Genomic DNA, 19657 nt, shown 5'->3' on the forward strand with positions numbered 1-19657 from the left:
AAGATCCTTCCAGTTTTAACGTTTTTCTGAAATGTGTTTGGCATATTGCATCGATGGTAACCATGTTGCAGCGTGGTATCTTTATTAAGAGAGATCCATTGTCTACTCAGTGACTCATTTGATCACTGTCATCCCATGACTGATCCAATTAGTTGAGCAGTTATATCTATGGGACCTTTTTTGCTGGTATCAAGAAGATGAAAAATAATAGTTTTGCCCTTGCTGGAAATAATACTGGAGGTGTTCAGATGACTAAACACCAAATCGACACCTATCGCAAAGCATGAAGTCTGCATTATAACCACACAAGCTTGTGGTATGATTTTGTGCTGTTGGCCTTTTGCCGTTATTCTCTGGTCTTACCCTGGTGGTGAGACAAGGCCATAAAGGAGGCTGCCTCTGGTGTAGGCCCATCAGCTTCAAAGCCAATGCATACATGGTTATCAAAGAATGTGTATTTTCATATGTTACCACAAACATGTGTAGTTAAATACAAACCATGCTCCATAATAGAGGTTTTTGGGTTAGATCGCGTAAATATATAAATGTCATTAAAACCCGCCACTACCCGACACAGCCAACTAGTAAGGGTTGTCACGTAAACAGAACGTGCCAATTCGTCACGAGTACAGCACACCGGTGTGTTGGAGAGCCAAGCCACAACATTTACAAACCGAGTACGATGTTTCGCCAGTAATTACAACTAGCTTCATCACGCCTCTATATAAGGAACGAAACAGGTGGACTTCTCCACAAACCTGGCTGTCGCCTGATGAAGCTAGTTGTAATTACTGGCAAAACGTCGTACTCGGTTTGTAAATGTTGTGGCTTGGCTCTCCAACACACCGGCGTGCTGTACTAGTGACGAATTGACCACATTCTGTTTACGTGACAACCCTTATGAGTTGGCTGTGTCGGGTGGTAGCGGGTTTTCACGACACATATTTACGCGATCTAATCCAAAAACCGCTGATGGATGATATTGGTCACGAAAGCCTAGGTGTTAAACAGACCATACTGCAGCATGGTTACCATCGATGCAATATGCCAAAAATATTTGAGAAAAACGTTAAACCTGGAAAGATATTTAAATATTATTTTTTATTATCAGGGCTCCATGGTCAACGCGATGGTGTCAAGTGCAGCCTTCAACTTTTTTTTTTTAAATCCAATGAGATTGCTGGGCCAAGCAGACAGATGAATGGGCTGAATGGGAGGAGTCTGGCAATCGGCCGAGGGTACACCGGTTGTTTGTCTGCATGCGTTCACAGCGACATACGCAGCGGCCGTGCTGTTCCGCATGTCGGAGGACAAGCCCCAGGACTTCAAGAAGCGGCTGTCGGTGGAGCTCACCCACTCGCTCTTCAGGGACGACCCAGCTGCTTGGAATGAGGTAGGTCGATGGGTCGCATATCGACGGGTGACGTGTTGATGGGTCACTAGTGGATTGGTCGCCTGCCGTCAGGCCATGTGTCGATAAGTCACGTATGTTCATCAAGTTAAGATATTGTTGGGACTGATGCATCTCGGCGGTGGTGCGTTTGCCGCTCGGTGTTGCAGAGTTTCGCGGTTCGAATCCTGAAATGTTGCCCCCAGTTATCACTGCGGTGTCTGGCTTAACCGTAACATACTACACACCATCTGATCCTCAGTGAATGGTTAAGATCTCGTGATGTGATTTGCAGTTTGTGTTGACTATGTAGCTAACCGTGCTAATTTGAGGTGTAGGGGAAGGACAACTAAACACAAAAAGTAGTTCTAAAGAAAAGAGTTTTCAATATAAAATGAGTTTTTCCAATTCCTTTACCCTTAACTGCTCAATCTGAGCTATTAATGTTTTAATACTTGGGTGGTGGTCACTCTGTAAACACACACACGCTACACAGTACCTACCAGAGCAGGGTCATTGATAACCCTGACCAAGACCCCGCCTGAGGGGTAGAGGCTGTGGAGTGTGTGTGATCCCCCAGAACCCTGCCCCTAGGCAGAAAGCGGGATAAACAAACACAGATCGGTTGGGCTACCTGTGGCCAGAACCCCTCCTGAGGGGAGGGGGCTGTGGGGGATCTGTGATCCCTCTTTACCCCGCCCCTTAGTGGGGAATTGTATAAAAGGCGGGCTCCTGAGAGCAGAGTTCAGTTCGCCTCAAGCCGAAGTCGAGGAGCCACCTGGAGACGAGACCCTGGACCCCAAGCCCCGACGTCCTTCTAAGGGCCGGGGCTCAGTGCGGTGCCAGAGGTCGAGAGGCTAGGACCCTGAGGTTCTCTCAGCCCAAAGTCCTTCTGAGGGCCGGGTCTGGACGGGCCAGTGGTCAGAGACCCACCGGTGCCAGCAGTGGGTCAGCCTCCTTAGCTCCAGCCAACCGGAGGGCTATAGGAGTAGGTCAGTGGCTAGGATAGATAGCCCGGAGGCTGTACCTCCACAGGTTGTGGGTGGAGGGGGCCATTACCCCTTCATGTTAAGTCCTAGTGAGTGTTGTTAAAGATATAAATAAAAGGTGTTGCTTCCTACTACGACTCCATCTCCATACACGACTACTACACTTGCATTGCCTTTGTGCTGTTTGCCTTTTGGTGTTCTCTGGTCTAACATCAGTAAGACAATGCCATAAAGAAGGCTGTCTGGTGTAGGCTAATCAGTTTTAAGGACAATGCATACAATATCAAAGCATGTTTGTTTGCATTGTTCTTGTATGGTTTTCCTTTTTTACTTTCTCTGGTCTAACACTGGCGAGGCAAGACCAAAACGGAGGCTGGTGCTCTGGTTAAGTTTCAAGGACAATGCATCCATTTTAATCAAAGCATGCAGACCTGATGCCTTGCAATAGGTGTCTATTTGGTGTTTGGACATCTTTAACACTAAACTTACTAAATTATGATAATCATGATGATGAGAGGATGGTGACGGCTGACTGGTATGTGTGGGTGGTGACCATGGTGCCGCAGGGTGGCGTGATGGGAGGAGACGTGATGCACCCGGTGGATGCCGGCGGATACCACCAGAGTGACATGTACGGGAGCCACGGCAGCCTGCTGCAGCCGGGCGGCCCCATGCAGCATTCAGGTGCCTGGGCCCCAAAACCACTCAGCCACTACAGCACGGGGGCGGCAGGGTGGTGGCAGGGTCGCGGTAGGACTGCATGGTGGTAACGCTTTCTTGCCTCGCAGCAAGAATGGCCTGGGCTTAATTCCCATTTCGGGCACAAATGTGTATGTTCTCGCTCAGTTATTCAGAGTGCATATGAGAGAGAGTGCATGTGAGTGGGGTGGGTAGGGGAAGCTGTAGTGGAGCGGTTAGCGTGCTGCGCTATGAACCCAGCGACGCAAAATTGATTCCCGCTCAGTAAACACCGGTGATGATTACACTGTAACAATTTTTTTTTTTATTCCTGGGTAGTAAGTGTTATTTCCTAACTTATGCCTCCAAAGTAAAGAAAATGGCTATTATTCCCCACACACTTTTCTTTTATGACCAGGATAGTAATATTTTGAAATGTACCTATTTTCCAGAACATTCCAGATAGATTGTGCTGAGTAAACTTGGAGTAACTTCTAGAACATTCTAGAACTTTCCAGTAATATAATAGTAGTATAAATACAGGGGCCTTAAGTCCACGAGTTCAGTTTAGTTCCAGCTGCCTAAGTGAATACATATCTGCATTTTTCTGAGATGGCAACAAGAGGCTGCAAGCATCCGGCAGACACATTTTTCTATGTCTGCGGCCAATATATCAAGTCAAGAGTGAAAAAGTACTTTGGAAGCATCTGCTAAGATGTGCGAGGCCTACAAGACATTTCGGCATGCCAATCAGGGGTCAAGACAAACCCTGGGCACCTCATTTCACCTGCGAGCAATGCAAAAAACTCTGGAAGGTAAGATGGACAATTGTTGCTCAGAATTTTGTTATAAAATGTGTTAAAATTTGTAAAATAGTTAAAGTTTATAATTCTTAAATGTATTACATTTTCAGTGTTATTAAAAAAATATATATCATTGAAAAATGTTGCGAGAATTTCTTACACATTAGTCATGGGTGAAATAAATTTATTTTTGTAGGATGGTACAGAGGGGAAAAGAGAGCCATGAAGTTCGCTATCCCACGAATTTGGCGGGAACCCACTGACCACTCAAGCAACTGCTGCTTCTGCATGGTGGACCCTTCCAAACGTCGGACTGACAAGAATGCACCTGCTATTACGTATCCGGACCTTCCTTCATCGCCCAGGTGCCACACTGCCATGAGCTCCCCGTACCCACTCCTCCGGAGAGAGCAGCCGTCTTTAGAAGAGAGCAGCCGTTTTTAGAAGAGAGCAGCCGTCTTTAGAAGAGAGCAGCAAGTCAGAGAGCGAGGAAGACATAGATCCAGATGACAATTTCAGAGGTGGAGCTGAGGAGAGAAACCAATACTACCCCAACCAAAAAGACTTCAACGACTTGATCAGAGCGACTTGGTCTCACCAAGTCCAATGCTAAGCTTTTGACATCTTGGCTCAAGCAGTGGAACTTGTTGGATGAAAGTGTGCAAGTCACAGATCAGAGGAAGCGTCACCAACCTTTTTGCAGCTTCTTCACCCGTCAAGATGGGCTCTGCTTCTGCCACAATGTGACCAGTCTGTTCGAGGCAATCGGAATCGCCTGCAACCAGAATGAGTGGCGCCTCTTTATTGACAGTTCATCCAGGAGCCTCAAAGCTGTGCTGCTCCATAATGGTAACAAGTACCCGTCTCCTCAACCTGGCTCACTCGTTGCACCTCAGAGGATTACAACAGCATCAAGACCTTGCTAGACGCCTTGAAGTATGATGAGTACGGCTCGGAGGTCATCGGAGACTTCAAAATGGTGGCATTCCTGATGGGCTCCAAGGCGGTTTTACCAAGTTTCCTTGCTATCTTTGCCTTTGGGACGACAGGGACACCAAGGCGCACTACCACAGGCGGGACTGGCCACTGCAGACCGAGTTCTCTGTGGGGAGGAACAACGTCAAGTGGGAGCTACTGGTGGACCCCCGGAAGGTGCTGATGCCACCACTGCACATCAAATTGGGCCTTATGAAACAATGTCAGAGCTGTAGATAAGGAGTCGGCAGCCTTCAAGTACTTTCAAGACTTCTTCCCTAAGCTGTCTGAGGCAAAGGTCAAAGCCGGTGTCTTTGTCGGACCACAGATAAAGAAGATCTTGGAGTGCAATGAATTCCCCAAGAAGCTCACTAGGAATGAGAAAGCAGCTTGGAACAGCTTTGTCGCAGTGGTTTGTGGCTTCCTGGGCAATCACAAGGTCGATAACTGTGGAACTGGTTGAGACTGGTGAAGAACTATGGCACAATAGGCTGTTGGATGCCCCTCAAAGTCCATATCCTTGATGCTCATCTTGATAAATTCAAGGAGAATATGGAAGTGTACTCGGAGGAGCAAGGCGAGCGCTTCCACCAGGATATACTGGACTTTAAATGCTGCTACCAAGGGACAGTATAACGAGAACATGATGGGAGACTACATTTGGGGGCTGATTCGTGAAAGTGATTTACAGTATAATCATAAATCTCGAAAAACTACTTCTACATTTTTAGTAGTCATTTTTGTATTGCTTGATAAAAACATGAACAAAGACACAAATTCGCCCGTTTTCTCATTGAAAATAGGTAAATTTCTAAATATCACTGTCCTGGTCACAAAAGCAAAGTTTGTGGTGAATAGCCATTTTCTATACTTTTTAGGCATAATCAATTCCAAAATAACACTACCCAGGAACAAAAATTGTGTTACATAGTGTTATCTGTACTGGTCCTGGGCCTCCCTGTAAACACCGCCACTCGGGAGACAAAGGTGGCCAGGCATGGTGGTGGCCTGTATAGGTGCTTGCTAACAGCACTTGCCCCAACAGTCTGTTAAGGCTATATGGGGGATGTTTGTTTTGTGTTTGTGTGAGAGTTTGTATGTTGTCTCTCCCCCTGTTCTGCATGGGTTTTTCCCATGTTCTCCACTTTACCCCTATAGCTAAAAAAACACAAAGCAACATCATCCCATGCTGTAAAAAGTTGGCGGGACCCTCCTGAGATAGTCTTGACACTCAGTGAGGCTTTCTTGGTTAAACAAGCTGAATGGAAATGTTAAAAGTGGGATACATCACACTTTCTTTGGACATATGTGAACTACCAGATGTCTGAAAAAGAGCTTTATAGCTAATCAGATTCTTCCAGGATAAATTATTCCAATTCTGTAATTGTATTAATTAATGCACTTGTGGATTACAATATTGAATACAATTCCTGTGCAGGTGTTCAGTGTGGTCTGTTGCATATGGCGCTCTGCACGTGCAGGCTACCCTGGAGAGCCAATGGGCATGGAGCCCATGCTGGATCATGAGCTGGGAGGGCCTCACAGAAGCCAGGACTTCCCGGAGGTGATGGGAGACCTATCCCACCAGGACCTGCCCCGCCAGGACATGAACGGGCTGCCGCCGCACCCCGGCGAGAACGGCCACATGGCCTGGTTTGACTCCGACCTCTAGGCTCCTCCCCTACAGGTGCGCACTGCTAGGCGGCTCAGTCGAGGTTGTGGCAGGCTCAGATTACATACGGGGACCGTTACGATGAGGCCTAATGTGTGTGGGGGTGGTGAGTGGTAATGCACATTCACCGCTTGTTGCAGAGGTTCGCGGTTTACATCTAGCAGACCATCCTGGTTAATACCGCGATGTGTAGAGCAAATGCAACCCCCTCTGGCCGGTTGAGCTATCGTGGTGTTGTGCTTTCGCGCCAAATTAATTGAGGTACAGTTCGCTGATAATGCCCGTGGTTCCACCATTCGCGGTTGACAGCGAGATTTCTGTTCGCGTTGTAACTGCACTACACTTTATGATGCTGCCATGGAAGAACACACGCGGTGCCGTCTTGTCTCCATCTTGTCTGCCAAGCGGCGCATCCGCGGGTCCCAGGTCATGCGGTGTTCCCAGACTCCAGTGAGGAATCTGCCACACGCGATTTTTCTTCCTGTAATTTACAATACGTAATTTTTTTCTATACATTTACCGTAGAACTTATATTTAACACTGTATAAAATATTTATCAAATTTTACATTAAAAATACTTCCTGTTTAATGTTTGGGTTGATGTTGGGTAACATAAAACAAAAGGAAGGGTGGGTGTCGTATTACAAACCGTGAATCAAAAACCCTGTTACCCATTTGATTTGAGTGGATCGCGAATTTGACAATTGTGGCTTTTATCAAGACCATAACTCTCAGTCTGTTAACCATAAAGTACGTGCCAATTGCTTCAGAGCGGACATTTAAGATCCCATGCTGTAATTCTAAACGAGTAGTTGTGTGCTGTATTGGTCCAAATTGCTATACTTGAAAAATTACACTGCAAATTTACTCCATTGGGATTACACACACAGCAACATAGCAATAGGTTGTGAACGTTTGGCAGGACACTCCTGAAAAAAGTATTGACTCATTGAGGCTTTCCTGGGTAAACAAGCATCATGAAAATGTCACCTTTAGGTATTTGACCTTCCTGCTTGGCCTGACGGTCCGCTGCTTGTGTTATCCTTCTGTAGGTGTACCAGTGGCTGATGCTGAAGGCTGAGGGACCAGCCAGGCAGATGGATTCAAGAAAGTGCCTGATGCGTCCTACTTTTAACCCATTTCCTACATATTTGTAAAATCAAGCGTATTGGCAAAGTTACTCTCTTCATGGTGTGCAGAAAATGAATCGAAAACATCTAATATCCTCCTGGCCAGGACATCAGTTTGTCTGGGAGCAGCACGCCCAGCTCTTAGGTTTTTGAGCACAAATCAAGTTTATTATTCCCGTGCAGTGATAATCATGGCAAGCGTAGCTTGGATCTCGGTGAGTGTATTTGGGGTAATCTTTAAACGGTTAATGAAATGCCATCACTCTCGGACTGATGCGCTGGGGGTCAGTGTTTGCTGTCTGCTCGTTCTTGACGTCTGTGCACGTAGTGAGTAGCGTGGTGATGCATCAACAGCGCTCGGGTACATGTACAGTAGGCCATAGTGGTGTCGCAACACGCGTAGTTTTAGCATTACATATTCCACGTGCGATGAGGCAGTGTATTGTGGTGATGGTAACACAAACGGTTTTAGGAAATTCACGTTAATTTGCGGTCCATTTAACGAGTTAACGGTACCTAGTACTTGGTGCAGGAACCTACTGAAGTTGAACGTCTGTAGTAACACGATGGTAAAAATCAATTATTGAAGGAGGTTTTTAATTGCGCGCCAAGCAGTGTTTGCTTCAAAAGTTGCATGCAGTGTCGGATTGGCCTTGGTGAGGCTGGCTAATGCTCTAAGCTTCCCCATTGGTGGTTGTCAGGGTTGTATTCACTGTGTTTGTGCATGGCTTTAAATGCTTTCCCCCCCCAAATAAACTGGTTTTTAATCATCGATTTCAACCATCTTGTTGTTAATGACCACGGAAAACATTCACAGTGCGGAGTTCAGGAGAAAAGTCATTTTCACAAGTGCAGTTCTAGGTTTAATGGCAGCATTAACATTGCAAAAAATAAATCATTTCAGTCCACATACAGAATACTGGACAGCTATGCTCTGGCCCATTCCCTGTGTGTTATTAAATTCAGCGCGTGCATTTGTCATCGTGTAAGCCCTTAAAGAGCAACTTAAGTTAAAGATAAATGTTGACGTATGATTTCAACGTTTACCCACAACAACCCAATACTGCTTTACTTACGGAGATAAACTTTAAAGACTGCCTATGGTTACAAACATTTAAGTATTTATACAAGTTGCACCACAAATTCAAAGCATCCTGTAAATCGGTCATTTTTGGGATTTTTTTGGTAAAAGCCAATGATTCATAAAAAGATTTGGGGGTTATGCAAAATTGCTGCTGTGTACAATCCCAATTGAGTCATTTTTCACTATTGGGATATTTAGTCAATACCAGTTAGATTGCGTGAAAGCTATGGGATGAAACTGGAGAACCCGGAGGAAACCCATGCAGAACAGGGGGAGAGGACATACAAGCTCCCCACGGCGCCCGAGTTGGGAATGGAACCCAGATGCGCGTCACTACTTTGCCACCACTGATGCCCAAAGATGTATATGACAAGACATCCAAAGATGTAAAGGTTTAATGTTCAGTCACTGTGGACAGATCAAATAACACAAGTAGAACTTGGAAGCAAACCAGCGTGAGATGAGAGACTAAACTGTTAAGCGTATTAATTTAATCAAGTAATTGCACTGAAACCAAACAGCAAAGTACACGTATCACCCATGCATTATTACATTGGATATGTAACAAAAAAAGTACCTACCACGCTGCAATTTAAAACCAGTCCACCTGCATGGTCGCAACGCTCGCGTGCTTGCAGCTGAATGCGATTCCTCCGTCGCTCATGGCCAGCATTTATACAGCAAGTCCTCGTTTAACACGGTAGTGGTAGATGCGTTCCTGAAAAGTGGCGCATTAAGCGAAAAACGCTTTTAAAAAACAACTTCCCCATAATAAGTTTGGCGAGATACGATGTACCACGTACAAGTGGTGAGATGGCGGTATTAACCGAGGGTGCACCACAGCGCTACTGAATCATTCCACATACTCTATCACAGCTTGGCTGCGCAGCTCAAGAAAGTAGTTCATCGTCGACCGCTTACAAACTGCGTAATAACGATGAGCGCTCCGCGTTAAGGTACGCATTCCGCGTTGTGCAAGAAGTGTTCCCTAATGGAAGAACCGTGTTAGTGAAAACGCGTTGCGTGTGAATGTCGCGCGCGAAGCGAGGACTCGCCGTATGCATTAAACGGAGCAAGGTGGACATTGTCGAAGCCACACGTTCATTCGTCCATGTTTCACGGAAATTAATCTCCCAAACAGGATTAGAAAAGTACACAACCTTGAGTTTTGCGCTTAATTTTAACCAATCCCAACATCAAGAAGGTCGGCACACAAGGTGGAGCTTAACAACAAGCCTCGATGCTCGGCCGAGTTTGAAGGACAGCATTTGTCTTCAAAAACATGATGTACCCCCCCCCCTCCCAACTTACATATATATGTACAACACCACTGTCATAACAATGCCTTTGCGTGCTAAAAACATACGAGGGACTCTTAAAGGAACACAAATAACAAAGGACATGACCTGTGCGAGCCTTGCGTGAAAACAACCCAAAACGCCGGAAAATAAAAACTTGCGGTTTGTACGCACGGCGGCGGCAGCGCCCAACACTACTGTGTGAGAACAGTGCAGGCCCTGGGGATCAGGGCCACTTGATGCGCTGAATTTTTGACTTCACTTCGGGGCTCCCGACCGACTTCTCCTGCAAGAAAAAGACAGCCACGGTTGAAAGACCGCAGAAAGCTCCACGGTGTGACCCATGGCCGCGAGACCGACCGCTTGGGTCGATTGCTCCGTGAGCCCAGAGCAAATGTCCCTCACTTGTCACCACCTAAGGTGGCGGAAGATTAGTGCTTCCGTTTTCTGTGGCCCAACAATGGTGAATTTATTTGATAATTAACTCATCCATATAAATAAATGGGCACGACTTATCTTATATCGATGTATATGGCACCTTAAGCCAAGGTGCTTTACAACTATAAAACAGTACACAAGATAATTTTAGTCGATAATAAAGAGTGGAGTTATTAAACGTGGTGGTGTAGTTATGCAGGAACAGAAGCAGGTGATAATGGTGATGATGGTTGCTCTATTTGCTGCTGGGGGAGTTGGTTCCAGTGAAGGGGAGCGAGAAGGGAATAGGCAAGGGAGGCGCAGAGCAGGATGGGACCCGAGGTCGTACTAATTTCTGCTCTAGCCCATGCACGATGGATGAGTGTGACCCTATCTCCCTCACCACTCGTACCCACCTCGCGTTTGGGGTCCACGCTCGGCACTCTCTTCACCTTGACCGAGCTCACGGCGTCGCCGCCAGGTGCAATTGCACCCTTAGAGAGTACGCAGCTCGGGGAGGTGGGCACTGCCCCATTCGAGGGCTCCGGGAGTCTGGGAGAGACTTGGGCCAGGCTGGGCACTGGGCTTTTGACAGCGACTTTTCCTTCTGTGGCTGGAAGATTGGTGCCTCCTCCCTCTGCCGAGACGCGCCGCACTTTAATCACCGTTTTTGTCGACGCTCCGTCGAAAACTATCAGAGGCCGCTTGCGGTTTTCATTCCAATGTTTCAATCTGGGAAGGAGAGCAGCATTTTGGTGCCGGTTATTTCACGAGTAAAAAAATGATAATCAAAGGTTCTATTTACACGAAATACAAATGAACAGTGAAAAAAAAAACGGTTGAAATGGATCACATCGTGTACGATTCGTTTTATACCACACGTGAGAATACCAACACAGGCGTAAACATTTATAATTGAGTGCATTAGGTATTTGCGCCATTCTTATCACGAAATGTGCTATTTTTTTGGCAGTCTGCAGTAATTAGTGTAGGGTCGATTAATAATTTGCAGGGAATATTTCATCACGGGGATGTTTGGCCAATATCATTTACACTGCTGTTTTATTTATGGGAGGAAACCTATGCAGAACAGGGGGAGAACAAACAGACTCCGCGCAGAAAGAGTTGGAAATCGAACCCATTCCCTTCTCACAATATCACCTGTGATATCTACACTGCACGATTACTGAATAACTCACATTTCCATACGGGTCACGGGGCCTGCGTTCTTGCTGCAGCCCAGCGTGCCTGGGTGGCTCAGAAGTAACGCTCGTGCCTCACAACAAGAAGGGCCTTGGTTAGGTTCCCAACCGGGGTGCCTTTCTGTGTGGCCTTTGTATGTTCAACTCCTTGTTCTGCAGAGTGTATACGTGAGTGAGAGTGCGTGTAAGCGTGTGTGTGTGTGAGAGAGTTTGTATTCTCTCCTGTTCTGCATGAGTTTCCTCCAGCTGCTCCAATTTCCTCCCATAGCTAAAAAGACCACAACATCCCAATGCTCAAAATTAACTTCAGCAAACTACTCAATTGGGATAAGCACATAACAGTAGCATCACTCCCGACTGCAAAAACTTGGCAGTACCCTCCTGAAAAAATCTTCAGTGAGGCTTCCCTGGATAAACGAGCGTAGTTAGTAAAACTAAACTATAAATTAAAGAATGTTTTATTTTACCAAGCAAAGCCCACTGAGCCATGTAGCTCTTTTTCAGAACCAACCTGGGCACAGATGATAGCCCAACGAAGTGGCTTATCATCTGGAAATTTATTGCAGCCAAATACTCTAAACGCGTGTTGTTTATTCTAAATGTGGGCAGAAAACTGCGGACCCGGAGAAAAATCCACGCGACCACGGGGGGAACAATCAAACTCAAATATACAACAAGCATCAGGGTCGGGATCGAACCCACGTTTCCTACATACCAGGCGAGGGAGTTGGCATCTAGCCACTGTGACGCCCTTAATAGTTAGTATTAGTGATACTGTAGTGTTTCAGTTTTCAGTTTCATTTATTTGGTATAGCCCTGTGAGCCATTCGGCTCTTGAATCGGGTGCAACCGCAACAAACAAAAACATGAACAAGAAACATCTTAAAACGACTGCGCGCAAACAGAAAAATCCAGGAAAAAACAGCAAAGTCTTCCAAAAAAGCACCGTACACAAACGCTGTGTGCAAACATTTTAGTGGGATGCAAGTAGTGACACTCGGGGTGTGCACACTAAACGTACCCTGCTGGTGACCCTGCTGGCGCCGTCGCGTGCGATTGAGCCGCCCGCGTGCCGCCCCTCTGGATCACTCGCTGGGCCCAGTTAGAGTCTCCTCTCAGCTCCCTCTGGGGCAGCGGCAGCACGTGGGCTCGGTACAGCGCCACCAGCTGCGCGTGGTCCATGCCGCTCAGGCTCCCAAGAGCCGCCACTCCCCTCTACAACGCACGCGGGCAGCAGCAACAACAACAACCGCCGTTCACCAAGAGTTAGACTGATGGCTTTAATCTTAGTTGTCTTGTGGTTGTTGTTATTTGACTTGCATCCCACTGGGATTTTTTTTTGCACACAGCGTTGGTGTACGGTGCTATTTCAGGAATATTTTGATATTTTTTTCCTGTATTTTCTATTTGCACAGTCACATAATCACTTTAAGATGTTTTCTTGTTCATGTTTTTTGTTTGTTGCGGTTGCACCCGATTCAAGAGCCGAATGGCTCACAGGGCTATACCAAATAAATAAACTATGAACTAAACTATGAACTAAGTGGCGGTGACGTCACCACGGCGCTCGTGCCAGGCTAGGTGCACTTTGAGGCCACGTGTCGAAGGCTCGCTGACACGGGATGTCACGGGTCAGACCCCAGGTGCCACGGGTCAATTGAGATGACTGACAGATGCACCAGCTGTGCTGGACACAAGCGGGCAGTACCACAGTCGGGAGCAAATACAAATCCCCCCCCTCCCCGCGTAGCCTTTACCAGACTGTTGGGGCAAGTTCTGTTCCTTTACCAGACTGTTGGGGCAAGTTCTGTTAGGGAGCACCTATGAAGGCAGGCACGAGGGGGTGGATGGCCGGCACCACATCCGGCTGCCTTTGTCTCCCTCGTGGCGATGATTACTACACACCGCACCAGGTACTCACTTGAGGTGGAGTCGACCTAACCACTGCATACGCGCAGTAGCATGGGAAACTACAGGATTGCGAGCGAGTGCCCTCCTTGAGTGTGAGAGTCTGTATCTTTCTCTCCCCCTGCTCTGCATGGATTTCCTGCGGGTTCTCCGCTTTACTCCCATAGCTACACAAAAGCAACCCCGATACAAAGCAACATCGTTCCCAATGCTGCGCCAAACTTGGCAGGACCCTCCCGAGATAATAATCTTGGCACTCGGCGAGGCAGGCTCTCCTGGGTGAACAACAACAAAACAACAACGTGAGAACGCCCATGACTCCTCTGCGCTCTCTCCCCGTCAGCAGCGGCGGCCCCGGGGTCGCTACCACCACCGCTGCTGTCGCCCGCCCCAGCTAACGCCGTGGCGCAGACGCGCGTCTCCAAGCCCCCTGCTGCTGCTGCTTCTGCCGCCGCTTCGTCACCTGCGCGATGGCGCTGCAGAGCCTCTCGGCGCGCTGCTGCTCTGCGGGCGGCCCGAGCAGTAGCTCGTGGAGCTGCGGCGGCGGCTGCGGCGGCTCCTCCCGAGACTCCGCGGCCTCGCCACCTCGCGCCATCTTCCCGCGCCTGCCGTCCACGTGACCCAGATTCACGACATCGAATTTTACGACAGTCGAAAATTAAAAGGCCGGCTTTACGTTAGATGAACACGCTTTGCGGAATGTATGTAATGTGTGCAATCTGTACTTAGTAGATACTTTTTTTATTGGCTTGATTACCTTTTCTCTGTTTTGTACTGTTTGTTGATATAATTTGCTGTCCCGCCCCAACTGGACATCTGTAACACAGAGCTTCATAGGTCGTCGGATTCCTCCTCCGGTGTAAATAACAAAGATTCTGATTCTGATGTTGCGAGCTTCACGGAATCGTCTTCGGGCTTTTTGGAATTAGCGTCACGACATCCGTGTTTACGACAGTCGTAAATTATTCGACCTTTACGGTAGATAGTCGTAAACAGCCGTACAGTACTATCCTCACAACCTTTACAGCATCTACGCTTTACGACACTCACATTTACGACAATTCGTAAACACGTGGTACAGTAGCGACCGCCCTTACGGCAGACGACCTTTACGACACCGGTCTTGCGACACCCAAATGACTTTACGACACCGATGCTTTCGGACGCTGGGGCGCCGTGAAGTTGCCACCTATGGGACGATTGATCGAAACTATCCGCTTTGTTCGTATCGTGCAACAGACCTTTGACACCGATCTTCAGTGAAGTCACTCTACGTGCTTGTTTTGTTTTACGAGAAACGCCACGACACCAACTCGCAGTAGTGTTTACGACACGTGGAGGTTTGCTTTACGGCACTCGGCGCGTACCTGCACGTGGTGGTGCTGGGGCGCGTGGGGAGCAAGTGAGAGACGTGTGTGTGTGTGGGGGGGGCACGTGGTTGTGGGGGGCACGTGTGTGTGGGGAGCAAGTGAGAGACGTCTGTGTGTGGGGGGGGGCACGTGTGTGTGTGGGGCACGTGGGGGGGGGGGCACGTGTGTGTGTGGGGCACGTGTGTGTGTGGAGCAAGTGAGAGACGTGTGGGGGGGGCACGTGTGTGTGGGGGGCACGTGTGTGTGGGGGGCACGTGTGTGGGGGGGGCACGTGTGTGTGGGGGGCACGTGTGTGTGGGGGGGGGCACGTGTGTGTGTGGGGCACGTGTGTGTGGGGAGCAAGTGAGAGACGTCTGTGTGTGGGGGGGGGGCACGTGTGTGTGGGGGGCACGTGTGTGTGTGGGGGGGGCACGTGTGTGTGGGGGGCACGTGTGTGTGGGGAGCAAGTGGGAGACGTCTGTGTGTGGGGGGGGGCACGTGTGTGTGGGGGGCACGTGTGTGTGTGGGGGGCACGTGAGAGACGTCTGTGTGTGTGGGGGGCACGTGAGAGACGTGTGTGGGGGGGGCAAGTGAGAGACGTCTGTGTGTGTGTGTGGGGGGCACGTGTGTGTGGGGGGCACGTATGTGTGGGGGGGGCACGTGTGTGTGTGGTGGGCACGTGAGTGTGTGGTGGGCACGTGAGAGACTGTGTGTGGGGAGAAAGTGAGAGACGTGTGTGGGGGGGGCACGTGAGAGACGTTTGTGTGTGTGGGTGGCAAGTGAGAGACGTGTGTGTGTGGGGGGGCACGTGTGTGTGTGGGGGGCATGTGAGAGACGTGTGTGTGTGTGGGGAGCAAGTGAGAGACGTGTGTGTGTGTGTGGGGAGCAAGTGAGAGACGTGTGTGTGTGGGGGGGGGGGGGGGCGCGTGAGAGACGTGTGTGTGTGGGAGGGGGCGCGTGAGAGACGTGTGGGGGGGGTCACGTGAGAGACGTGTGTGTGTGGCGGGGGGCACGTGTGTGTGGGGGGGCACGTGTGTGTGTGGTGGGCACGTGAGAGACTGTGTGTGGGGAGAAAGTGAGAGACGTGTGTGGGGGGGGCACGTGAGAGACGTCTGTGTGTGTGGGGGGCAAGTGAGAGACGTTTGTGTGTGTATGGGGGGGCACGTGTGTGTGTGGGGGGACACGTGTGTGTGTGGGGGGCACGTGAGAGACGTGTGTGGGGGGCACGTGAGAGATTGTGTGTGTGTGTGTGTGGGGAGCAAGTGAGAGACGTATGTGTGGGGGGCACGTGAGAGACGTGTGTGTGTGTGTAGGGGGCACGTGAGAGACGTCTGTGTGTGGGGGGCACGTGAGAGACGTGTGTGTGGGGGGCACATGAGAGACGTGTGTGTGGGGGGCACGTGAGAGACGTGTGTGTGTGGCGGGGGGCACGTGTGTGTGGGGGGGGGCACGTGTGTGTGTGGTGGGCACGTGAGAGACTGTGTGTGGGGAGAAAGTGAGAGACGTGTGTGGGGGGGGCACGTGAGAGACGTCTGTGTGTGTGTGGGGCAAGTGAGAGACGTTTGTGTGTGTATGGGGGGGCACGTGTGTGTGTGGGGGGACACGTGTGTGTGTGTGTGGGGGGCACGTGAGAGACGTGTGTGGGGGGCACGTGAGAGATTGTGTGTGTGTGGGGAGCAAGTGAGGGACTATGTGTGGGGGGCACGTGAGAGACGTGTGTGTGTGTGGGGGGCACGTGAGAGACGTGTGTGCGGTGTGCGCGCGCGCCAGAGACACCATGGGGGCCAAGCGGGGGAACGGAGACGCGGGGGAGGGGGCCAGGCCCCCCAAGGTGGCACGCGCCGACGAAAAACAAGAGGAGCATGGGGAGCAGCAGAAACAGGAGCAGCAGGAGGAGGAATTCACGGCCACGCGCTTCAAGCAGCTGCTGCAGCACCCGGACACCGCGCTGCGGGGTGAGACGCAGCACGTGGCCGAACCCCCCATATCCCTCACGCCCCCCACGCCCTCCGCAGGTCCAGCCCGTGCCCCCCACCGTTTGTAGCTGAGCCCCCCCCCCCTCCCCGCGTGCTTTGTGGAGGGTGACGTGGCCAGTGCTGTATCTGTACTGTCCCTGTGCGGTGACTGTGCCAGTTGTGTGGTTCTGCTGTCCTTGTACTGTGTGCGGTGACTGCCAGTGCTGTGGTTCTGTGTCTGTGCTGTTCCTGTGCCAGTGCTGTGGTTCTGCTGTCCTTGTACTGTGTGTGGTGACTGTGCCAGTGCTGTGGTTCTGTGTCTGTGCTGTTCCTGTGCCAGTGCTGTGGTTCTGTGTCTGTGCTGTTCCTGTGCCAGTGCTGTGGTTCTGCTGTCCTTGTACTGTGTGTGGTGACTGCCAGTGCTGTGGTTCTGTGTCTGTGCTGTTCCTGTGCCAGTGCTGTGGTTCTGCTGTCCTTGTACTGTGTGTGGTGACTGTGCCAGTGCTGTGGTTCTGTGTCTGTGCTGTTCCTGTGCCAGTGCTGTGGTTCTGTGTCTGTGCTGTTCCTGTGCCAGTGCTGTGGTTCTGCTGTCCTTGTACTGTGTGTGGTGACTGTGCCAGTGCTGTGGTTCTGTGTCTGTGCTGTTCCTGTGCCAGTGCTGTGGTTCTGTGTCTGTGCTGTTCCTGTGCCAGTGCTGTGGTTCTGCTGTCCTTGTACTGTGTGTGGTGACTGTGCCAGTGCTGTAGTTCTGTGTCTGTGCTGTTCCTGTGCCAGTGCTGTGGTTCTGTGTCTGTGCTGTTCCTGTGCCAGTGCTGTGGTTCTGCCGTCCTTGTACTGTGTGCGGTGACTGCCAGCGCTGTGGTTGTCCTCGCCCTGTACTGTGTGCGGTGACTGCCAGTGCTGTGGTTCTGCTGTCCTTGTACTGTGTGCGGTGACTGTGCCTGTGCTGTGGTTGTGCTCGCCCCGTACTCTGTCAGTGTTGTGCATGTGCTGTCTCTGTTCCAGTGCTGTGGATGTGCTGTGCCAATGTCGTGAGCGCGACTGCCCGTCCTGTCACTGCGTGGTGTTTAGCGCTGGAGACGTTCGTCTCGCTGAGCAAGCAGCTGCCCGCGGAGGGGCTGCACGACGTGGTGGAGGGCTTCGTGAAGATCTCGGGCGAGTGCGCTGAGATCTTCAAGCTGCTCGACGGGGAGCGGCTCCGTGACCGCGAGGTTGGTGGTGTTGCCATCTCATTCCCTCCCCCCCGCTTCCGTGCTGTAGCACTTTGTGTATTAAGGTTTGTCTCTAATATGGTTGTGGCCAAACCCTGGAGAAAGACCCGTCCCTGACGTGACCCAAAGTGTGGACAGACCCTGTGTTGTGATGGTACCCTGTGTTGTGGTGGTACCCTGTGTCGTGGTCGTACCCTGTGTCGTGGTCGTACCCTGTTTTGTGGTCGTACCCTTTGTGTCGTGGTCGTTCCCTGTGTTGTGATCGTACCCTGTGTTGTGGTGGTACCCTGTGTTTTGATGGTACCCTGTGTCGTGATGGTATTCTGTGTTGTGGTGGTACCCTGTGTCGTGGTCGTACCCTGTGTCGTGGTCGTACCCTGTTTTGTGGTCGTACCCTTTGTCGTGGTCGTTCTCTGTGTTGTGGTCATCCCCTGTGTTGTGATGGTACCCTTGTCGTGGTCGTTCCCTGTGTTGTGATCGTACCCTGTGTTGTGGCGGTGCCCTGTGTTGTGGTCGTCCCCTGTGTTGTGATGGTACCCTGTGCTGTGGTCAAACTATGCGTTGTCGTCGCGTTCTGTGTCATAGTCGGACCCTACGTTGTGGTGACCCTGCGTCGAGGCTGCAGCTGTGTTGTGTTCGTTTCCTGCATTTCAGTGGGACCCTGTGTTGTGGCAGAACACTTTGTTGTGTCTGGATCATGTGGTGTGACCAGGACCATGCGTTGTGGTCGTTACAGCTCTCGAAGGTGTGGGAGGCGCTGGAGGCCGTTCTGCTGCGCACGGCGGGCGACCTTGCTCGATACTGGAGCGTGGGGGCCGAGGTGGTGCGCAAGCTCCTGCAGGGCCACATGAGGCTCATGTACAGCTGCTTGTCGTCGGCTGATGCCCGGTGCGGCTGACCCCTCGCTGGCCTCACCACCGCTCACACCACATCAGCTGCCACGCTCCAGAGCAGAGACATCGGTGCCACGGTGGCTAGGAGATGTTAACTGCCTCGCCTGGTAGACAGGAGGTCGTAGGTTCGATCCCGACCCTGACGCCTGCTGTATATTTGGAGTTTTCGTGTCTCTGTCTCCCTGTGGTTGCATGGATTTTTTCCGAGTCCTCCGTTTTTTTTTACTATACATTTCCACTAGATAATCCAATTCGTTGAGCTATTATTTGTGGCCAGGTCACTTCTGAAAAAGAGCTATTTAGCTCTGTGGGCATTACCTGGTAAAATAAAAAATAGTGTAGTTTAAATAACATAGTTTAGTTTAACATAAGAACATAGCGTTTCACAGCCAATGGGAGGATTTGTAAATTATGTTTGGCTTAGGCCGTGGGATGATCGTGAAACCCTCCACCTCCCGACACAGCCGAACACATTGAGTAGTCTTGCGTACAAGCTTTTAACTGCCGAGCAGATGGAACGATGCGGTCAGCTCATGGTGCGGGTGTGAGACGGGTTGTGGCATTGCCCAGACGTGAGGATTGGCGATGGTGTAACCGATGCCTTAATCCAGTCCAGCAGTGGATAGACCATTGTTGATTATGAAACGTGCCAATCTTTTTGTATGAGAACATGTGACTGGGTTTGCTTATGTGTGGCTACTGT

At 50.2% G+C, this 19657-nt stretch overlaps 3 protein-coding genes across 6 annotated transcripts in view; 2 read left to right on the plus strand and 1 right to left on the minus strand.

Annotated features, from left to right (window-relative positions):
* LOC116938855 (catenin beta-1-like) overlaps nucleotides 1–8409 on the plus strand; it is a 48612-nt gene extending 40203 nt beyond the window's left edge. For both annotated transcript variants that reach the window (XM_032946576.2, XM_032946578.2), the window contains 4 exons: nucleotides 1272–1393; nucleotides 2946–3063; nucleotides 6317–6522; nucleotides 7560–8409. In XM_032946576.2, the coding sequence (XP_032802467.1) occupies nucleotides 1272–1393; nucleotides 2946–3063; nucleotides 6317–6507 (431 nt within the window). In that variant the 3' untranslated portion in view covers nucleotides 6508–6522; nucleotides 7560–8409. The remainder of the gene's footprint in view (nucleotides 1–1271; nucleotides 1394–2945; nucleotides 3064–6316; nucleotides 6523–7559) is intronic.
* A 691-nt stretch (nucleotides 8410–9100) lies between these two features.
* C4H2orf49 (chromosome 4 C2orf49 homolog) lies at nucleotides 9101–14141 on the minus strand. The gene is made up of 4 exons (XM_032946579.2): nucleotides 14010–14141; nucleotides 12660–12853; nucleotides 10853–11168; nucleotides 9101–10305 (listed from the first exon to the last, which is right to left on the minus strand). Exons 1-4 carry the CDS (start codon nucleotides 14139–14141, stop codon nucleotides 10246–10248), a joined length of 702 nt encoding a protein of 233 aa, XP_032802470.2. The 3' UTR covers nucleotides 9101–10245.
* Nucleotides 14142–14649: 508 nt separating this feature from the next.
* URB1 (URB1 ribosome biogenesis factor) overlaps nucleotides 14650–19657 on the plus strand; it is a 67586-nt gene continuing 62578 nt past the window's right edge. The window contains exons 1-4 of one of the 3 annotated variants that reach the window (XM_032946575.2): nucleotides 14650–14948; nucleotides 16666–16850; nucleotides 17922–18061; nucleotides 18798–18949. In XM_032946575.2, the coding sequence (XP_032802466.2) occupies nucleotides 16673–16850; nucleotides 17922–18061; nucleotides 18798–18949 (470 nt within the window). In that variant the 5' untranslated portion in view covers nucleotides 14650–14948; nucleotides 16666–16672. The remainder of the gene's footprint in view (nucleotides 14949–16665; nucleotides 16851–17921; nucleotides 18062–18797; nucleotides 18950–19657) is intronic. The other 2 variants (XM_032946573.2, XM_032946574.2) reach the window with 2 other exon arrangements.

Source organism: Petromyzon marinus, chromosome 4 (genome assembly GCF_048934315.1).
Source record: "Petromyzon marinus isolate PM22_M1 ecotype Great Lakes invasive population chromosome 4, UKy_Petmar_22M1.pri1.0, whole genome shotgun sequence".
NCBI classification, from domain to species: Eukaryota; Metazoa; Chordata; class Hyperoartia; order Petromyzontiformes; family Petromyzontidae; genus Petromyzon; species Petromyzon marinus.